This window comes from Gouania willdenowi, chromosome 24 (assembly GCF_900634775.1).
Source record: "Gouania willdenowi chromosome 24, fGouWil2.1, whole genome shotgun sequence".
NCBI classification, from domain to species: domain Eukaryota; kingdom Metazoa; phylum Chordata; class Actinopteri; order Blenniiformes; family Gobiesocidae; genus Gouania; species Gouania willdenowi.
The window spans coordinates 7,302,619-7,324,293 of NC_041066.1; the positions used below are offsets into that span (position 1 = coordinate 7,302,619).

At 38.2% G+C, this 21,675-nt stretch overlaps 1 protein-coding gene across 1 annotated transcript in view; it reads right to left on the minus strand.

The window, feature by feature from the left end:
- susd6 (sushi domain containing 6) overlaps positions 1-19,106 on the minus strand; it is a 39,899-nt gene extending 20,793 nt beyond the window's left edge. Inside the window, exons 1-2 of the mRNA XM_028440047.1 lie at positions 18,870-19,106; positions 7,503-7,679 (exon numbers count right to left, since the gene is read on the minus strand). Of these exons, the coding sequence (XP_028295848.1) occupies positions 7,503-7,638 (136 nt within the window). The 5' untranslated portion in view covers positions 7,639-7,679; positions 18,870-19,106. The remainder of the gene's footprint in view (positions 1-7,502; positions 7,680-18,869) is intronic.
- Positions 19,107-21,675: the final 2,569 nt, after the last annotated feature.

Sequence of the window (21,675 nt, forward strand, 5' to 3'; positions counted from 1 at the left end):
TAAATATGGCTCTTGTTATGAAGTTAACCAGAAGTTTTGTCAGTAGCACGGGTCTCTGAAAATCTCATAAATGTTGGTTTGAAATGTGTTTCTGGGAGTTTCATGGATCAAAAGACCACATGTTGATATTCTACACGGTCACTTTCTTGCAAAAGGCTTCCAGAACTTTCAAAGGTGGACAATCAACAGAGATTTAGCCTCAGTGTGTTTCAGGTTTTTGTCGTTGTAGGTTCGAAATTAATCTTAGGAAACAACTTAGGAAAGTATAATTCAGTGGGAACGCTCATCATCCTAATCATACTACAGTTTGTAGTGTATAGTATGAAAAGAGACATTTTGAACACAGCCTATGTCTTCATCTGTTAAAAAATGATTGTCACCATTATCTTTTTGTTTTAAAAACATTTGTGCCACCTAATCTTCCAACCTGTTCACTCCAACTTTTCAGTAAGAGAAAGAATGAATAACAGTGCTGTAACAAGACCTAGTCGTGCATCATCTATGTCACGAGGCTGAATAATCATGATTGCTCAGTCTGACACAGCTTAGATGTCTCAACAATTGGCAATGGCAGCATATGTGTGTAGGAGGCTCGGTGCCTTATGGATAAGCATTTGAACTTGTTTGAACAGGATGCCGCTGTTGACTAACCGTGTGATGAAAAAAACAGCCCACACTGTCTCAGTGGGCCTGGAAAACACACATCAAAGAGAAGGTGAGACGTGAAGGGGAAGAGAAGAGGCAGAAAAAACGTGTTGGGATTACATTTTTTTTTAATCCAAAAGAGATTGGGAAGAACACAAACCTTATATGGTTTGGCTTGGGAAGACAGTTTGACCATGCAGAATTTAAATGAAAAAGATCAGAAAGCTGGCCAAAAAGAAGTCGCAGGTTGTAGAAACTGTGAAGAAAATGATGGATAAATGTTTGATTAAAAAGCAACAGACGGCTGAAAAAACAAGGGGATATATTTAGTAGCTCATTAGTCAGAGATGTCCTGTACTCGGCAGGCGGGTCCATCAGATGAGGCCTTTTGGAAATCATTAAGAATGCCTGCAGCTTCAGACAACCCCACAAATTACATTGGGAAACAATTCACAAGCTGCCTTCTCTGGCTTTAGCCCCAATACTGCTTCAAAATGCTGCTCAATTGTCGGAGCTGGCGAAGAAAAGCTCAAAACAATGGAACGAGAGTTGTTTTTATAATAACTACAGATAAATGTTTAACACGGTTCTGCATGTTGGAACTAAGTTTAAAAGAAATACTCACGTGTCACTTTATTGTTAGATGTTGGCACCAGTAACACAACTCGCAGTTTGATAATTAGTGCTGAAATCAGTAGACTCTATAGCTAAATAAACCAAAATCAGCTCAATGCAAACATTGACATTGTTTGGAACTAAAAGTAAACACGTTGGCTAACAGCTGCATGCTTGGAGGCAACACTGTGCCGCAGTTGTCACTTTAAAATGAATGAAATGGCTTCACTGTGCTTTTCCATTCAATGTTTCTTCATCTCATGAGATGTTCAGAGTTTCCCCTTTAGGGCTTGTTTTGTTGGTGGAGCTGCTAAATGACAAGAGTGCGAGCAAAGAGTGATGACTCACATGATAAACTCACAGGTAATGAAAAAGAAAGGCTGATGGATGCAGGCGGACTGCCACTAATGGTCTCCAATCTCACCTGGCTAATGGCTGGAGGGAGAGATGAGAGGAGACATCATAGAACTGAGGATGCACTCGATACCCTCAGAGTGGATAAGAAGGAAGCTGTGAGGGCTGACTGGGACTTGAACCAGTGTGGTTCACAGTTAGCTGTGGGTTTGGCTTGAACCTCCAAAAGCCTGTAAATGCTTTGTTTGTTGTCTCATGTCAGAACGTAATCTAGCAGCCAATGTGTTCCCGTTGTAAACTATCCTGAAAACAGGTCTACAGGGGACCATTCAGAACAGTTAACTGTTAGGAAACTATTGTTCATCCCTCCCTTGAGCTTCACCATTTGTGAACACAACAGCTTCTCCTACAAACTTCCTATAGAAAACAAATGGACTTTGTTTGCAAAAAGCAACAAACTGAACATAGAAGTGGTCTGGCCAAAGCATGCAGCATACTCACTGCTGAGATCTGTTCCATTACTTTGTCTAGTTTAATTCTAACAAATTAAAACCAATTATTAATAAAATCCAACCTTTAAACAGAGTCATTACCTTATTGCCACCTAGTTTGAATAAAAGCTAAGCTATGATTGCTCTGTTTGACAGAAAAGTTGTGAAATAAATGATACAAAAGCTCAGTGCAAAAGTAAAACTGTCATTTCGTAGACTTTGATACTTTTAAATTGGAGGTGGAATATCTGCAACCACAAACAGTAAGGGTGTCCCGATCAGGTATTGAAATCGGATATTGGTCCGATGTCTGCAAGAAATTTTGTATAGGATTATATCGGCTCACATCTATATCTCTGATATATATATATATATATATATATAGATTCTTTTTTTTCACTGGATAATTGAGGTCATTTTTAAGGTTGTTCTAATTTATGTTATTCAATTGTAGAATATTCCTGCATTTAAGGTTAAAATGTATGTAACCCATTGGTCTATGATAAGGGTTAATTTTTCTGACTATTGTTCTGAGTAATATCATTTGTTCTAGTCGTTTTTGCTCCGGTTTCTTGACAAAAAAGTTTAAACGTTGTCAAGTATATCGTGACACTAAAGAACAATGATTGGTACAGGGTTATTATACGGATTTTAAAATGATAGCCATCTATAGGCCTCTACTTATGGACTTAAATGTACCATATTTAAGATCTAGGGCAAAGTGGTTAAGGAAGCGGGCTTGTAATCGGAGGATAACTGGTTCGAATCTCACCCGGGCCATCACTGTGGGATGTTGAGCAAGTCCCTTAACCCTAACTGCTCCCTGGGCGCTACACTGTGGCTGCCCACTGCTCCTCATGAATGAGTGATGGGCCAAATGCAGAGAACAAATTTTGTGTATGTACCTGTAAATATATGATGAAAAGACTTATTATCTGATCATGGGCTAAAACCATTAGCAATTTAATCAAACCTTAAAAATCAAACAAGTACTATTCCAAGAAAGGAAGAAATAGAGTAAAGATTAGTATCATATGGTTGGTGCCTTTTCCTATAACAAAGCCTGTGCAGTAAGTCTTGAGTTCAGCAGAGAAGATGTTTTTGACTTTGGTTTGAATGAATAACAATAGACTATCAAAAACAAGCATAAAAGACAATGGTAATGACAAAAACAGCCCACTGCTCCCTTTTCCCACTGCTTTTTTTTTAAGTTCACTTTTCTCAAAGCCAAAGAAAGTAACTTCCTGTTCTCACATATTAACATACATTAGTGCCAACAGCATACAGCTGTAAGACTTCTGGTCCTTATCTGCACTCATGTACAGCTTTAAATCACGATTCGAGCTCAGAAGAGACTGACTTTCATTCTTTTAACTGGACTAAAACACTGTCTTTAAGAAGTTTCACCAAATGACACTGAGCTTATTTTAAGTTGAGCAAAAACACTGTCAGATCATGTGAATATCTGAGATCTCAACTTTACTCTTCATCTACTGACTCACTGTCTGGACCCACTTCCTCTGAAGCAAACCGCAAAGTGGTACTGTTAAGATCTGAAACCACATTAGGAACTGACTGAACAACCAACCTAAGAGAAAGGCCAGGTAGAGAAGTAACATTAGCTCTGTGATGTTAAAATAATTTAGACTCGCACGTAAGTTCTTAAGATAAATTGATTCACTGCCTCGATAAGTGAGACAAACACCTTTTAAATACACACAATGAACACAGGATAAAGTGACATTGTTAGAGTATGGATGTAATCCCCTGCAATAATCAAACACACACATGTGAGGAAGCTATTTAGATGATTAGATCAGTGGAGAAGATGCCTTTCTGCTAATCTCATTTACAAAAAACAACAGAGAGAATAAACACACGCTTTACAGTGACTGTGTCTAAAAATAGGGCAGGGCAGCAAAAGCTGTGGGGCTACTTCCTGAAAGGCAAGACATTGTTTCCCCTCCTATTCCAGAGAAATGATTAACCAGGCAAAGGGTAAAGCAGATTTTACTGTGACTTTGTTGACTGAACTCATGAAAGTTGTTTGTTGAAAAAGAAACAAAAATAGCTTAAAACAAAAAAGAAAGAAAAAACACTGCTCTGCATATCAGCGCAAAAGCCAACACCAGGAATTAGATTTTCATACAGGGTAAATGTCCTTCAAAGTCATTTAAATTCATGCTGGCATTTGTTTAAATCCAGAGGAGGCTTATAAAAGGAGATGACATTCTATATATAAGAAATCTCTGCACATCTTCCCTGGAACATGCCATGGGATTACCTGTGTGAATTATGTATGTTGAGCAGGAGAGGAAGTAGGCGGGGGACCAAGTCCTGGAAAGACCAACTCCTGAGGACTCTAAATAATTAAATGGAGTGTTTCCCCTTATCCATAAAGTGTAGAAACATTCTGTTTGACATGTTATTATATGATCATCACCTTTTTTTCTTTTTTTTTGAAAATCCTCAAATTGTTGTTCATTGGCTTTAGAATATTTAATGTTACTCAACTAGTAAAACAAATACTCATCATTTTAGCTCTATTACCTTGCTCGATTAAATATTTAGGCTCACACGACAGTGCCAGCCTAAATCCATAAAAAAGTCATGAGAATTTAGAGAAACTGCACTCCATCACAAACAGCTTACGGATGAGATCGTTACATTATCAACTGCTGAACAACCTGTTTGTCAGGTACAACATGGTAGTGATCATTTAAATTAGCTTCGTTTGTTTGTCAGTGTGAGACGGACATCTTCACTGGTTAGTTATGAAAAACTACCATCTGCAAATGTCTTACAACAAAGTTAGCCAATACTTGATGGAAAAAAACAGAAGTGCAGCCTTCAATGGAAAAGCAATAATAAACTTCCGTATTTCTTACTGGCAGTGTTTAGTCTGATTTCCCGAAACTACAAAGGGCTATTAGAGGTGTTGCCACTGAGCTATCCAGTATCAACCATGCCTTTCAGCCGATACCAGGTGTGATACATGTCAATTCACTTTAACTGCCAACAACAACCAATGAGACAGTAAACGTCTATTCCCTAAGCCTACAATTGAGCCTCCGATTCTCTGTGATTGTGGAAAACAGACGGAAAAAATGCAATTCACGTTCAGGAATAACTCAAAATTACGCAAATACATGACATGCATTTACACATTATTTACCACTGGAAAACAGGTGACCAAATCGGACCAATACATCTAATTCTGCCCGTGATCCCGTTAAAATTTTAAGTTTTCATTTTTATTCTGACTGAAAATGACTGCAGAGCTTCATCTCTAGTGTGTTTTTAATGTGTTGTGATGAACAAGCAGTTCAGATTATTATGACTGCATTCAAATCTGAAAACGTACTACTGCTAAAAAGACAGGCTTAGCTGTTCATGGTGTATTAACTGAACTGGTGGTCATTTTACCTGGTGACACGCCCCGGCAGAAGCATCTCCAATGTCACGGCTGTGCAGGGTTTTGTGCAAAACATGGGGCGATTCTACGGTTAGCGGTAAGTAAAAGCTAACAAATTATTTTTTGGGGACCATATCACACATTTTCATGATATTATTCCCAGAAAAACAAGTGACTGAAGTTCAAAAGAGACACAAACAGACATTGTAATGCGTTCAGAAATACATCCGAAAGCCCATCTGAAGGATGTTTGGTACGATTTCAGGTCGTTTGATAGCCAGTAATGTCATCTAAACAGGGAAAGATGATAAAAAGGAGACAATAATGGGTGAAATGACGTAGAAATTGGTAGCCTATACACTGAAACAGAATTGGGGAAAATTTGAAATGAAAAATCGGAGTCCATACTACAAGTTGAGTCTATAGAACTTTTTGTTCTAGCTTTGAAGGCACTGGTGTAAATTTTGGACGCAGCTCATTTGTCCTCGTTTGCACCCCCATTTTTTATACACACCTTCTAAGAATATCCACTTACAACCTTGCCAGTGACACAGCAGTGTATAAATCAAACTATGAGGCCGGAATAGATGCACAAGGGAGCACGCAGGCATGATACCTCCTGCACGTGAGCTGAGGATTTAGGGAAACATAGTTGTTAGTGTTTGGAAACAGTGCTGTTGTGTGAGTGTGAGAGCATGATCCCAGCCCCTCTGGACTATACATGATCATGTGTGTTACATAAGAAGAGGGGGAGGGAGGGAGATAATACACTTGGATCAACCATGCCCTTGTCGCATCTTGGCTCATTGGCACTGCTCCTCCTAAGTTGTAAATCTTCTGCTGCCACCTCTCACGCTCAGAAGAACATTTAATTTTTTAAAGGCATTAGTGGGAGGAGGTGGGTTACTGCTTAAAAAAAATCCCAGAGCCCTAACCAGCCTCTCAAACACACTTTCTACTTCTTCAAACAGGCTCTGTCGGCCTACTCTCTGTGGCAAGGACATCTGGCACATTTCACATGCTGGAGAGTGCATACGAGTGTGTGACTTGGGCGTATGTGACAAGGTGGTGTGTGTTTGTGTGGAGCAAGAGGGGGGAAGGGAGTTCAACATCGCGGGGCTGAAGTGAAAGGAAAGCTGGCACAAATGAAGGAGTTCAGCGAGTCCAAGTCATCAACAATGTGCTCCTTTGAAGGAAGCAAGGGAAACTTGTCGTTCAGTTCTTTAAGGCTTGATAAAAGGCATCTGCTGTTTGCACATGTGAAACAAGTTTTCCCCAAACACCTGACATTCCAGGATAATGGAAATATACTATAATGATCATCAAAAGCAATGTTTCTCAAATGGGGGTAAGTAATGGCAGATTGAAAAATTAACAAATGAAAGCATTAAAACATGGGGTTTATAATATTTATCTTTAGTTAAAAATGATAATCATAATAATAATGATGGAAATTATCTTAATGATAACATGAACTATCAGTCTTGGTCCCACAACAGGAATGAGATGACTGGAAATGATAAAAACTATAGAAATAAACATATTCATGAGATACTAAATACTGTTTCATTCCACTTATTTACAAAAATAGATTCTTCTAAATGTGTTATCACTCATTCATTCCATCATCATGCTCTATAGGTGTTGTAGCTGGCCGAGGGCACAGACTTCATGGATAATTACAACCACAAAGCACTCCCTCTCTTTTTAACCCAACAGAAGAAGATAAGTCTTGTGATGCATTAGGACAGTTAAGATTCACTGCTAATATTGGGCGGAACAATCAAAGAGACCAAAGGTAAAGAAAGCCAATTTATTCAAACCGACGTGCACCGCTGGAGGCACTGGGACACGGTATTAATCATTTCACCAGAGGCTGGCAAAGATGGCTGCTTATTCATTGTGTCTCACGTGTCAGCACACACAAGGACTAATGTGCTAGTATGTGTGTGTGTGTGTGTGTGTGTGTGTGTCAGACTTACCTGATGCATGGCCATACGGGAGAAGGATGAATAGGATAAAGAGCGCTGAAGACGGCCGCCAGCGGGCTCCGGAGGACGACGTACAGGAAAAGGAGGACAGAGCTCTCGTCGGAAACGCTACCATTCCATCGCACATCTTTCCCTCTGACGGCCAAGGAGAGTCCTCTACAGCTTAACCTGTCCATGCCATGTAGAGAGGAAGGGATCGAGGAGGGAGGGAGGGAGAGTGCGGATTACTATCAACATTCAGCAAGGATTACGTAACCAGATGCAACACAGAGAAGAGAAAAATCAACAGAGATAGCCAAACATAGCGCCACAAACTAAAGAGAGGAAACACCAGGGCTACACGTCAATATGCAGGGTTGCCTTAGTGATAATAATAGCTGAATGAGTCGAGTGGTGTGGTGGGATTTGGAATAATACACGTGGGGGCTTTACTATCAACGTGCTACAGCGGCTGTCAAAGTATTCCTTGAAGCCTTTTCCTGAACTGACTACGTTATCTAAATAATCCAATCACTGCGCTCTTATTACTGATGATATAAGACAGGAAAAAAGAATCAGTGTTGCTAATGAGGTGGTGATATTAGAAAGGGGAGCGTGGAAAGATAGGATGGAGTCAGTCAAAAGTGATTAGAGCTGCAACGTTGAAAATATGTTTTAAGAAGCAGTAAGGAGTAAAGCTCCTTTTCAAGACAATTTATGAGATTTATGACCCCACACTGTCAGTGTCGGAGTACTTAATAGCATTTTCTATTATTACTCCTCATAACTTTAATTCACTTTTGAAATTCAAGATTAAATTACTAGATAATTAATTTTAAATGGTTTAAAAGATGATGTAATTTATTTTGTAGCAACAGTAATCCCGATTATAACTATTGAAAAGAAACTATTTGTAGAGCAATCCCATCCATGTGAAGAATGCACAGTGTGTGTGTGTGTGTGTGTGTGTGTGTGTGTGTGTGTGTGTGTGTGTGTGTGTGTGTGTGTATACGAGCACACAGTGATAATCCATCTTCTTAAAGCTGTTGGTGATTAGGAGGGAATGATGCAGGTATGATACCCTTGGACAGATTGTTGATGAAGAGATGCAGACAGGAGACAGCAGGCCCATTAGAGTTCCAAAGACTGCTCAGACTAAAGTAATAACCTTTGTGCACTTAGAAAGCAGCAAATTTGATTGCTGAAGCACTGCAAGGCCTGTGGCACCACCACTGATAATGCAGACTGGAACAGTAAGCAAACATACAGGCACTCACTACTAGCCATTTCAGGAGATGACACAAGCAAAAAGCACTTCAGATCATTAGGTAGCAGGTACAGCTAAAGCTAACATTGCTACTGGTGAAGGGTTAGCCCTTTCCCACTGAACTTCACACCAGTAACAGGGTCAGAATTTAGCCAGCAGCAGTGTTTGTGTGCAAGCAATAAAATGCAGAGCTGAGTGGGTGAATTGGTGCAGAAACCATCATTCTAGACAAACTTATGACCGTTACAATAATCATTGTTTTTACATATTCCTTCGCTTCAGGGGCTTGAGATGTATTGCAACTCATCCGAAATGCCTCTTTAACCACCTGGATGATATTTTAAACCAACAAGGGTGCTGAGAGTTTAAATAAACCTGCATGCAGCACTGGAAAGTGGGAAAGAGTGATGCAAGTCAGTCTTGGCAAAGCAGTGAGTGGATACTGCAGTGAGCCAAAGGGCAGCATGCAGGGGACCTTTGCCAGCCATTTGTTCTACACACCCTTTTTCTTTTCTATCCCAGCTGAGATCAGAGCATTGAGGATGCCAAGACACATGGTGATACTGAGGCCCATTGCTCCATTGAGTCATTTGATACACAAGTGTCCAAGAAACATCAAGGGTAGAAGGGTAGGAAAGGGTACAAACCTTGGTACTTGTATAGGTAACGACCAAATTCCTTTTGTGCTACCGATTCACGTAATATTAAACACCACCATATTTAGGTGCCAAACACATTCTTGTGGTTAGGGTTGGGCATCGAGCATTGATTGGTCCTGGGACTAACTTTCCGATTCTCCTGGAACTTTTTCTGATTTTATCATGTACCTGCTGCTAATCTTGTACAACTTGTTCCTTATTGTACGTTTGACATTCTGCATCAGGTTAGCATATCAGTGGGAGCACAGTAACATGTTTAAGTATCTGCAGCATCAGACACTCAGGATGTGTAAATGTGTTTTCAAAAATAAAGCTCCCGTGAAAAGAACATTTATAATATTTATATTCAAGTTCCTAGATTTGATATTTATATACTACTTGAAAACAGCACTGTGCATAAGTTCATTGAAAGTAAAAAGTTAATTGGATTAAAATTCACGGAGAAGTTCAGACTATTTCATCCATAAAGACCTCTGGTTAGCTAGTTCATTGAAAACGTTTTTGACCATGCCTCTTGAAAGAATCGGAATTGTTAGGAATCCGAATTGTTCAAATTAAAACGATGCGCAATTCTACTTGAGGTGGAAGTGCGCAATGACGTCAGTAGCTGGGGGTTCAGCAAACACAGCTGACGGAAAGCAGTCCAAAGTATGACTCCGCTTTTTATTGCTCGCTGCAATATTTGTGGCGTGAAAAGCAAGGCTAGCTGTGGGAACACATCTAATCCCGCAATGTTAGTGATTTGTCATCTGCAGACAGCAACAAAGGAGAAGAAATAGCCTTAATATTTATTGACGCAGCAACAGCGTCAATGACAATGCAAGTGAGGCCTTATCATCTGTGTCTGCCCCAGGTAAAGAAACCTTGTGTTTAAGATAATGTTAGCTTGGCATTTGAATTTGCCTTAGTTATTATCAGCTTGGTTATTCATACTTTGTAACGTTTATGTAAATACTTGTTTTCAACCTGCCCTAAAGTTAAAGTGAGAGCTGCAACGGTGACGTCCTTTACAAAAGCCAAGGCGAGCCTTTTCTTGTCAGAGGGCAGATAAATGTCACGCAGAGCTGCATTTTAATTTGAGCATTACTGAGTAACACTCAATTACAACACTGTAGTTGTAGTTGAGGTGTTTCATAGTGAAGAAATGTGTGAAAGAAATGCAAAAGTATATTTAAAGAGAAATATATATTAAATTGAAAAACTTAAAACACAGAGAAAGGTCCCAAAAAAATTGGTCCCGTTGAGTAATTGATTGCCACATACCGGATATCGGTACTGTATCGGCTCAAATGTGAAAGGTACCCATCCCATCAAGGGAAACAAACCTCATGTCAAACACAAGTCATTAAATAAGCTCATCAACTCGTTTTTAACAGCTTAGAGTAGCATATGCAATAAGAAAATGCACAATCAACCACCTGGAAGAGCTGAAGGAAAAGCATTAACTGCAAAGTGAAAACTGGCAGATTTAGGATAATTACTTTTACAAATGAGGGTATGAGAGAAGAATTCAGAATGCTCAGTATGTGACTGATCCAACCAATTAGCTACAGTGTCATTCAACATCTGTACTTTAGCCAACTCATGCATCCGATCGATTGATAACTGGATGTAACAGTCAGACGTTAGACAGTGAAGACATACGCAGACTCAGGGTCTAGATGTCAACCTAATTTGCAACTGTGTGGGTTTTCCTGTCAAACACTGCAGAATATATTTGGCTTGAAATGTGACATTCAAACAAAAAAATAGTAGCGCTATTTTAAACTTCCAAGACATTCAACCTCCCAAAACATCATCTTTCATCAAACCAGAGACAGTTCCAACAGCTGCTGACAAAGTCTGTTTCAGGGTCTCCATCAAGAACGTACACAAACTAAAGTAATTCTCAAAAGTATGAAGTAAAGTTATTCTTGTAGAACGACCTTAGAAAAATATTTAATAGTTAAAACAACTATTTTGAGTACAAAAACTCAGAGGTAAAAACAAACCTCCAGACTACTGCAGCAGTGACTGCTGTCGATTAGAAAAAGAAACACAATTAGCTGCATTAAACTTTAATGGTACCATTGCATTGACTGTTGAGCAGCATTTTTAACTCAAATGGCCGCTTAACAACACTGAAAAACAATTCTAGTGCTGCAAGGACATAAAGGGGCAAGACAAGCCAATAAGTCAACCACTCCAACGAGTAAACAAAGCTGGCAAATCAAAGACCATTAGCTATACCTCTATGAGCACATTAATGTTTGTTTGGGTGTATTATTCAAACACAGGCCTCTCTTTACACTTTTATTTTAATGACCTTGGCCTCTTTAAGTCTGTTGTTTCCTTTAAATCCTAAATATATCACATACCTTTAATAAAAACCCTAAAGTAGGGACTTTCCGTGATCACAGAAAATGGACGGAAGACAGAATTCTCCTTCTGAAATGAAAAAAGGAATCCAAACCATTTTTTTCCCTCTCTATTTAAGATCTGGCCCTAATATGACACGGAAATGCCTTGCATACAAGTCCTGGGACAATATCACATATTTGCATGCTATTTTTCTTCGGAAAACGGGAGACTGAATATCTAGCAAGTTTAGCAAACAGAGGAATATGTGCAATTCTGCCCATAAACCCCTATCAAAATCTTGCACTCCGTGTTTTATTTGGACTAGGGATCATGTGTGACAGAAAATGAATGGAGAGCTTGGAAATCAAATGCACTGGAAATGTTCAGCTGTTGATGTATTCATTAAACTTGGGTTACCTTGTGACATGTCAGGGCAGAAGCCTTAACTAAATCACAAACCTCAAGTTTTTCATATCGTGCAAAGCTCGAGGATGACTCGCCTCATGATGGTAATTAAAGGTTTCACAATCGATGTTTGCGTTTTTCCGGGGTATTCCAGTTTAAACTAACAACTAATTGTTCCTACTAATTGTTCCAATATTGACACTTTCAACCCTTTTTTACCAATTTTTCCATCCATTTTTGGCCACTCTAATTTGTAACTTTTAACCAATTTCTGTGGTTTTTAAAATCTTATTTCACCACCTTTTCCACCATTTCTGGTCACTTTAAACCCATTTTATTCCTGAATAAAAGAAGGATTTACATATTTAAGATGACTATACAGTATACTAGGGTGCAAATAATACTAAACTTCCTGGATAACAGTGGATATTCATCAGATAATTAATCACAGAGTCATAGAACAATGGACCATCATTTTGCTAACTTTATGGATGAACCTCAAGAAGCTCTCTCCTTTATTGCCCCTCATAGATGGCCCTGTCTCCACATGACTGTTCTTCAATTTCCATGTCTGTGTTCAACCACATTCAGGAACAGTGGGGGTCCCCAATCTCTGGAACCTTTACTTTGTTGGTCGTGGGTTGAAAAGTTTGAGAACCACTAATGTAAGGACTTTGAAATGTATGTTTTTCTCAAATGTTATTTTCAATAGCTGTTGATTAGAAAAATAACTAAAAACAAAGAAGTTTAATCCCATGCATAAAATATTTCATCATCAGCTGTAGAGATTACAATGCTGTACAAGCACAAATACTTTCATGGTGAAGTCCTCTAGTGCTCTACTTGAAAAACAAAGTGTGCAGCCCTCCACTTCAGACACCAACGAGATACCCAGCCAACAAGCAGGCTGCTACTGCAGTTTTTCAGCTGCCCGAGGCTCCTGGAACGCAATGGGAGCCAAGAAGAGAAGCGGCACATGCATGTGTGGGGAACAGAGAGCGCTCAGTCTGCCAAAGAAGCAGCCGAGAGGAGATAGGCCTCAGTGCTGCTACTACTACTGTTAGATCCTCCGTGAGCCTGTGGAGGAAGCCCAGGGATGGGGCTAAGCACGGCAGCAGAGAAAGGAACCTTTGTTATGAAGTAATATGCAGCAGTAAATCCCCTGTGCCTCAGCATCCCTCTCTGCTACAAAGAGTGGGACAGAGCAGAAAGAGGAGGCCTTGCACCGTCGAGCAGTAATGAAGCACCTCTGGGAAGGAGGAGATATAGCAAAGGAAGAGGTCACATACAGAAAAATAACATTAAAGTGTTGACACCTTTAAAAAAAGCTGTGAAATCAATAACTAGTAATGGCAAACAAACGTCCACTTAATGCAGTTTTACACAAGGTTGTTTTCTTTATATAAGACAAAAGGGTTATTGTTGTTATTATTATAAATCCTTCTGTGATGTGTGTGTGTTTTTGAAGAGATTCTCTTCATAAAATTATTAAAAATAAAATTTCACATGCAATAATAATGTGAAAAAAGGTGATTGTCGTGGTAAGGTTGTTGGAAAGGTTTTATTTTGAACAAAAACTGATACGCAAAACACATACAATGAGATTTTCTAATAATGCCAACTATCAATACCATCTCAGTTGCTTGACAAAGTGGCCAACAATGCTAAGAAATAAGCCAAATTTAGCAGTTAGTCTGTTTAGTTGTGTTACATTTTACTTACATAGTGCCAAAAACAGCACAGTCATTAAGTGGCACTTAAGGTACAATTTTTTGGCTCATCCAACAGAATACCAGCGATAACGTTCCAAAAGCAACTAAGACTTGATATAGAGAAACAAGTCATTACAATAAGCTATGCTAATGATCTTTCCTTTATTATCTTAGAACCTTAGAGACTTAGAAACTAACCATTGGATCTTTTTATTTGATCATTTTTAGAGAAAACTTTTGATGTCAATACAAGTATTAGAAAGAGACTTTGTTTAAAAGGTCCCACCCATATTGCAAAAAACATGTTTTTTTCTGGTCTCTACATCTATAAACTGGTCCTCCCTGAGCCTGCCAACTCCCTGAATGAGGAAAACAAGCGATTCGTGCATGGTCTCTGCAGCCCACCCACTGATAAAACGGCGCTCCTACAGGATGTTCAGTTTCAGCTCCTGTCGTGACGTAACCAAAGGAGTCATTTTCATAGGCCGACCTCCTCTGAGCGGTGATAGGAGACACGAGACACCATGCGATGTAAATGGGCATTCTAGTTTTAAACCGCTAATGGCGTTAATGCAGTGACATCTTCATATCCGAGGTGAAGTTTGGTGTGTGCAGCAGACTATCACCTTGAATGAACTATTACTGTAATCACGAGATGAAGAAAGCGAATTAGCAGCTCCGGTAAGTGTTTGAAGTATTTGAACTCCTCTGCTTCTGCTTCTGCAGAAAACAGTGTTTTTCTGACTCATAACCACAATAGCCACTTAAATAACCATGTGTTTTACTGTAACGTAGGGATGTCCTGATACAACTTTTTCATTTCCAATATGATACCGATATTGCAGCCTTGCGTATCGGCCGATAAAAAAATAAATCGGAAATTTTAATTTGATGTTCGATATTCGTTTTCAGGCTGATATTGGACAGAAAACTGATTTTGATATCAGTTCTGGACACCTCTACTGTAATGTGCAGTTTGTTGGCTGAAAACAATAACAAGAGCATGTGGACAGCGCCTACAGACATGCCTACTCATTAATAAGCATAAGTAGGCCGCAAATCAGCCGGTTTTTAGAATTGTTCAAGAAGTGACTTTTCAGAGGCTAAAACTCTGGAAAACATGCGAGTTTGGGAAAATAAACCTCAAACACTATTAGGGATGGAGAAAATATTCGGCCACCGAATATTGCAAAAAAAGCCACATTCGGCCTTCGAATTAGTGAGTTAAAAGCAAGGCTGAAAAGTAACGTGTGACGCAATGATGCAATCAAACAACGCGCAGTGATTTTGAGTCAGAAAAGTGTGTGCGTGAGCAGCAGCAGCTCCTCATTTCCCTACACAAACACAGCCAGACTCTCTCCTTACCACTCTCCGTCGTCCGGCACAGCGTTAAAGTTGAAAACCGTCCAATTCTACAACCGAGTCCATTGTTAGCGCTGTGAGCCACGAATCCATAAACAATGTTTCCTCCTCAGTTCACATGCGATGTCGGGTCTCGCTGCATAGACTGGTGTAGCATTAGCACGGAGTGCTAACAGCTGATGTGTGTAAACAATGGGTCCGTGGCTCCAAACAGTGAATCCCAACACGATCCGAAGCAGAAAAAATAGTACAGTTTGTATTTACATATTTGGCAATAAAGTATAATATATACTCTATATTAAACCGCAGCATTTGTTTTAGTTGTGAGCTAGTTGGAGAGGGAGGAGCTCACGTTCTAGGAGGCGTGTTCGGTGACGTCACCTGCCAACGTGGGCAAAATCCAACTCACCCGTTTAAAGCTGACTTTTTACTAAATGTGGAATAACAAGGGAGGGAGGAAACAATTTTTTCAACTTTGGCCCTCTGAATGAGGCTAAAGGGATGTATATCACTGTAGCAAAACTATTTTAAGTGATTTTTTTATCATACCTCCCCTTTAATGCACTTCAGGTTTTTTTTTTTTTTAAATGCATGTTTTGTTTTATTTGAAGGGCTAATATAAATGAAAAACTTTGTTGTGCTTAATTTGAAAAGCAAACCTACTGGAATATTTAAAAAATGTCAGAATATTCAATAAACATTTACTTTCTTTAAAAAAAAACATGTCTAAAAATGTATTCTAAGCTATTTATGCACTATTAAAAAAAAAAATAGTGAAAAACTTAACAACCGCATTCGATATTCGGTATTATTCGATACTCGGCCAAGCGTTTATATTTTATTCGGCTTCGGCTACAAATTTTCATTTCGGTGCATCCCTAAATACTATGTTGTTGGGGTTCTTAGAACAAATGGAGATGAAAAATGGGTGAAAAATAGCATGATATGGGACCTTTAGCGTTAAAACACAGCACAATAATATGGCAACATGAGGGCTTACATTTGAGTGCAAATCTGCACAACAACTTGATGCTTAAAAAGAAAAACCTGAAAGCATTTGCATGTCTATCAGTGACAGACACAGATATAGCAAGTCAGTATTCTATTATAGATACTGTATATAACAGCGACTGATTTGTGATGCTTAGTACAACTGGTCTAAATGGGACAACTGGACAGCCAACTGTTTTCATCATGTGCTGTTCATGTGTAACATAAGCTGGTGAAGCCATATTATGTGGAGAACCTCCATTTTTTCTGTGATCAGAAAAGCAAAATTCATGTTCTCAAATGGAAAAAACAATCTAAACTGTTGTTTTTCCCCTCTCTCTCCTAATTTAAAAGTCACTGATATACCTCTATTGCAAGTTTTGGGACAGTATCACATTTCTAACCCTAAACGGTTGGCTGAGGGACTCGAAAGTGTAAGGAATGTTACTTCAGTGTAACCCTCCTGTTTCCGTAAGTATATAAATACACAATTATTAACTGTTTTTTTTCTTTTCTTCATTAACCCTAATTAGCACATTTAATAGGATTTTGGGAAGCTTAATAGCCAGTTAAGTCATATGAACAGGAGTAGACGATGAAACGAAAAAGTGTAAAGTGACGCGATAATGAATAAACTCTGAAACGTAATTGGTGAATTGTGGAAATAAAAAAATAAAAGGCTTTAATTATGTTGTTTTTTTGTACAATGGAGTCCACTATCCTGCATGTTTAGAAAATGAACGAGTGATTTCAGAATCAGAAATACTTTGTCTATCCAAGGGGGAAATGACTAAATATTTCCAGGAAAGTATGAGAACACATTTCCTTATAATCAGCTGTCTGGGTTTAATGTTTGCTCTTAACCTCGTCCATACGCCTACACACTGAAAAGGGGTGAAGTCCACTTCTATCTAACATGCTTTTTAGATTGTGGTTCAAGTTTCTTTGACAACAATCTGTTATTTGCATTGAGTAATCAATCATCCAATGGATTAAACAGGATAAGTCACACTCAAGTTTTAGGAGTAGATATAAAAGTTATCTCACTATTGTATCTATTCTTGTTGGGTAAAAATCAAGAGCATTATGTTTGATCATTATATTACTAAGAGCTGGATATAATCCTGTGTATTCAAATATTATTGTATGTCGAGCTGAAATCTCTGATTTTTTTAAAGAAAAAGTTGAGTTTCGATCACTCAGTTGCTGTTGCACTCAAAAGTGCAACAGCAACTTCACACAGTGCTTAAATTTTCTAAGAAATCAGATAAGTACATATTTTATAACATATAACATTACAATTTAACAAATAATAATTCATTAGCATCTCAGCATTGTGCGAATAAAGAATTAAACATCAACTGCCGCTAAATGCTTGTTCATGTGGATCTTGTTGGGTTTTTTTCTTTCTTATTATTAATTTTATATTTTGATAAGCGCAATAATGCGCATAAATTGCGCTATACAAGTCAAGTTGAATTGAAACATGTCTGTGGCACACATATAGCCTACACAAAAAGTAAACAAATGTAAACAAAGGGGGCTGGCTCACATCGTGCTACGGTAACCCACAAGGACAGAACGTGAAAAAGTTCGAAAAAACTGTGGTAGGGGGAAAAAAAATAATAATAATAATTTGTTTTTATTTTTTAAACTCGCAATTGCAAAATAAAATTCGTTTTTATCTACAAATTCGATGAATCGATTAAATCGATTCTTCTTCTTTTTTTTTTTTTTTTATGTTTTTTTTAGCCAGCCCTAATTATATGATATAAGCTTGGTCCAGTAAACTTCCTTAACTTTGTTCTCCAGCGTAAACATCTGGACTTCCCTCTTGTTTTTAACCACACATACACACACAGACAGCAAACGGGAAACGGCTCCGGCTGTTCCTGGATAGAAATGAGTGGGTGGGAAAGTACAATATTATGAAAGGACTCCCTTAACAAAATAATATATATATATATATATTATTAAATTACAGACAACTGCATGATGTGCAGTCAAACGTGGATCCACAGCCGCTCTCCAACAGTCACACGCGTGAACACGTGCAACTAAACTGGCAGCTATTTAAACAAAGAGTGCTGATGGGCTTCCAACACATACACACACATACACACACAGACCAAACAAAGTCACTCTAATAGAAATACACTAGTTTGACATTTGTGACAATTCTTTCCTTTATCTGTGTCACTTAAACACACACTTAAACAGCTACTACCGTTTTACTTCCTTGTTTTTTTTTTTGTTTTGTTTTTTTCATGAATGTAACAATACAGTGTAATGGAAACAGCTGTTGATTAACACAAACCAAACACTTAAACTACTGAATTTAACTCACTAAACCCTAATATTTCGTTTAATTTAAGCTTAAACCCGAAACAGCTTCGTTAAAACACATTTATTACCTTGTTTAGCAGGACAACACAACACTGACAGCTGATTCCTCCACCCTGATAGTGTTCACGATCCACCCTATGGCGACTTATCGATCGTATTTTAATGTTTTACAGCATTTTGATAAGCAACAAAGGCGATTAGAGAGAGAAATCCACACATTTAGAGCTCCATAGTGGCCTACTGGGTCTGCTTAGCTGGCGAAAAAAAAAAAAAAAAAAAAAAAGCCGACAACACTTACCAACGTAAAGGTTACCAGCAGCGAGCTCTCCTCTCTCACACACTCGGTTCACTTTCGAGACATTAATGTGAGCAAAAACAGCCACAGGAGCAGAATTGTGGCGGAAATGCGGTGAAAAGATTAAGGTTTTGTCGCGTAAGTTCCCGTTGTTCCGTGTCTGTCCTCGGCTCGCTACGCCAGCTCTTCTTTTTTTTTTTTTTCTGAGGTGAGCGGAAACACTCACTGCGCCTTTCAGCCCTCGCTCTCGGGCCGGTCTCCATGGCGACCTCTGTAAAAAAAAAAAAAAAAAAAAAAAAAAAAAGGGGGCGGGTCCAAGTCAAAAGGCGTGATTTCAAAATAAAAGCATGGGATTTTAATCAGGAGACAAAAGATTCGAAAGAAACAAAAGACATAAATTAGGAACAAAGAACATTGATTCTTTGTTGAATGTTGAACAGCGTTTCATATTGGTTCCCATTCAGATGTTTGTATTAAAATATTACAAAAATGCGCATAATATACCTCTTAAAAACGAAAACCACTGCTGCTGTAATTACATAGAAAACATAGACTCTTAATTTGCACTGAACAAATATATCTAATGCAGTAATGGAGAACAAAATTTTTTTTATTATGGTTTTGACAAACAGACTTTATTTATCCTCAGGGATATTCAAAGTATTCAGCAGTTATTACATGAATGCATAAAAGCAGCTTAGTATCACATACATTAGTTACAATATTGGTGCAAATTACAAGTATTTTCTCTTTTATGAAATCTTTATAAAACATGAGGAAATGCATACATATGCTGTTAGTAACAGGAACACTACATGGTACAATTTACAGAAATACCAGCACACAGCAGGCCCCATACTCTACAATAGTGATATTTGAGCAGCATGATGACAACAATGTGTAAAAGATGGAGAAAAGTGAATTTCATTCCTCTTCTTGTGGTCCCTAAGCAATAGAACTTATGGTAATGTGTAATAAAACAGTATTTCTTGTGTATATGAGTTGTGTAGTGAGGAGGTTGATATTGTTTAGGAGAAATAATTTGTCAATCTGTTGAATTCTGAGGCACTTCTGGTGTAGACCCGGGCAATATATCGATATTCCAGATATATCGAGTTTTCCATTATGGCGATATATAGGAAATTACAAAATCGCCTATGTCGATATACTTTTTTAGCTTATTTTGTATTAAAATACTCGTTTTAGGACAACAGCATGAAAAGCACAATTAGAGAGATAGCTGAAAACTCACTCACACATGCTGTCTGTTACAGGAGAAAAATATTTATTGTATATTTCTATTTTGAGGAAAAAATTATTGAGATGGTAATTTTGATTCATATGTGACGGTTTACTTTTTTGTTTTCAGGCACGCATTCACTCTTATGCTTTAATTCAGAGGCTCAAATGGCAATATTTTATAGTTTTTACAGTCTTCCTGTGCAGCGCAACCAAAGAAAAATAAATATAAGTTGAGAAACAACAAGTTAACAAAGCACATAAGCATGGGGATTGAATGAGCATCAGGATAAAGGATAAATCAAGGCGACAGATCACCTTTATTGTTGTCATATACACTATGTAGAGCTACATATGAAAGATGTTCTCTGCATTGAGCCCATCCCTCAGGAGCAGTGAGCTACCATGGCGTGGTGTCTGGGGAGGAGTTAGGGCTACAGGGCTTTCTCAACATCCCACAGTGATGGCCCTGTTGAGATTTGAACCCGTGACCTCCTGATTACAAGCCTGCGTCCTTAACCACCACTGCAAGGGTGTCAACTCGTATTTTAGTCACAGAATGCAGATTATAGGCATAGAAACCTAGCAATTTCACCATGTGTCTAAAATGCATTTCCATGCAAAAATCATGTGCACACTGTGGAAGCCACAGACAAAATCATAGCAATAAGCAACACATGTCAACATATCAGTCCCTGCAGGATTTCCACTTTAAATGTCCTCAATTTTTAGATTAATTTTCATTTAAATTTGGGGAAAATATGTGGAATAACTAGGGAAAAATGACAGGATTTTGTAAAAAAAAAAAAAGAAAAAAAAAAAATTGAGAGTTTTTTCAATTTAAATTTTGAGCGGTGCAAATATTGTGCAGTGATCCGCTCCCATGGCTTCTCCTACCACTGCTATGCTGACAACACTAACCTTTTCCTGTTTTTTTTCCACCTGATGACACAACAGTCTCAGCTTGGATTTCAGCGTGTCTGGAAGGCCACCTTCAACTAAATCTGTCCAAAACTGTCATTATCAGGATTTCATCTTGTCCCTCAATTCATAGACATTTGAGTCTAATTATGAAGTGATCTTGTACTTCAGGAAATTCTTTTGAAAAGTGTTCAATAGTATTACGTAAACCCATTTATGAAATTTTGTTCTGTGTGTAAAGTTCTTGCAGTTGTTCTAATATTTATTACATTTTGAAAAAACATGATACGCCTTACACACAAAACCGCACTAAACAAAAAATACAAAATGCATACTTCAAAGGTATAAGTGGACTAAAAAAAAAAAAAAAATGTGACCATTCTGCTGAAAACCAAGAATTTTGAAGTTGGTAAAGTAGTGTATAGTAAAGTAAAGTATCTGACAGTTAACTACATAGTAGCACACGTGGCTCGTAATTGGAGGGTCACTGGTTCAAATTCAATATGAGCCATAACTGTGGAATATTGAGGTGCTCCTCAGAGATGGGTTAAAAGCAGATGACTAATTCTGTGCATGTATATGACAATAAAGGATGATTTAACACAAAGTACGTTTACATTTGACTAATTAAGTATGTATTAATAATAGG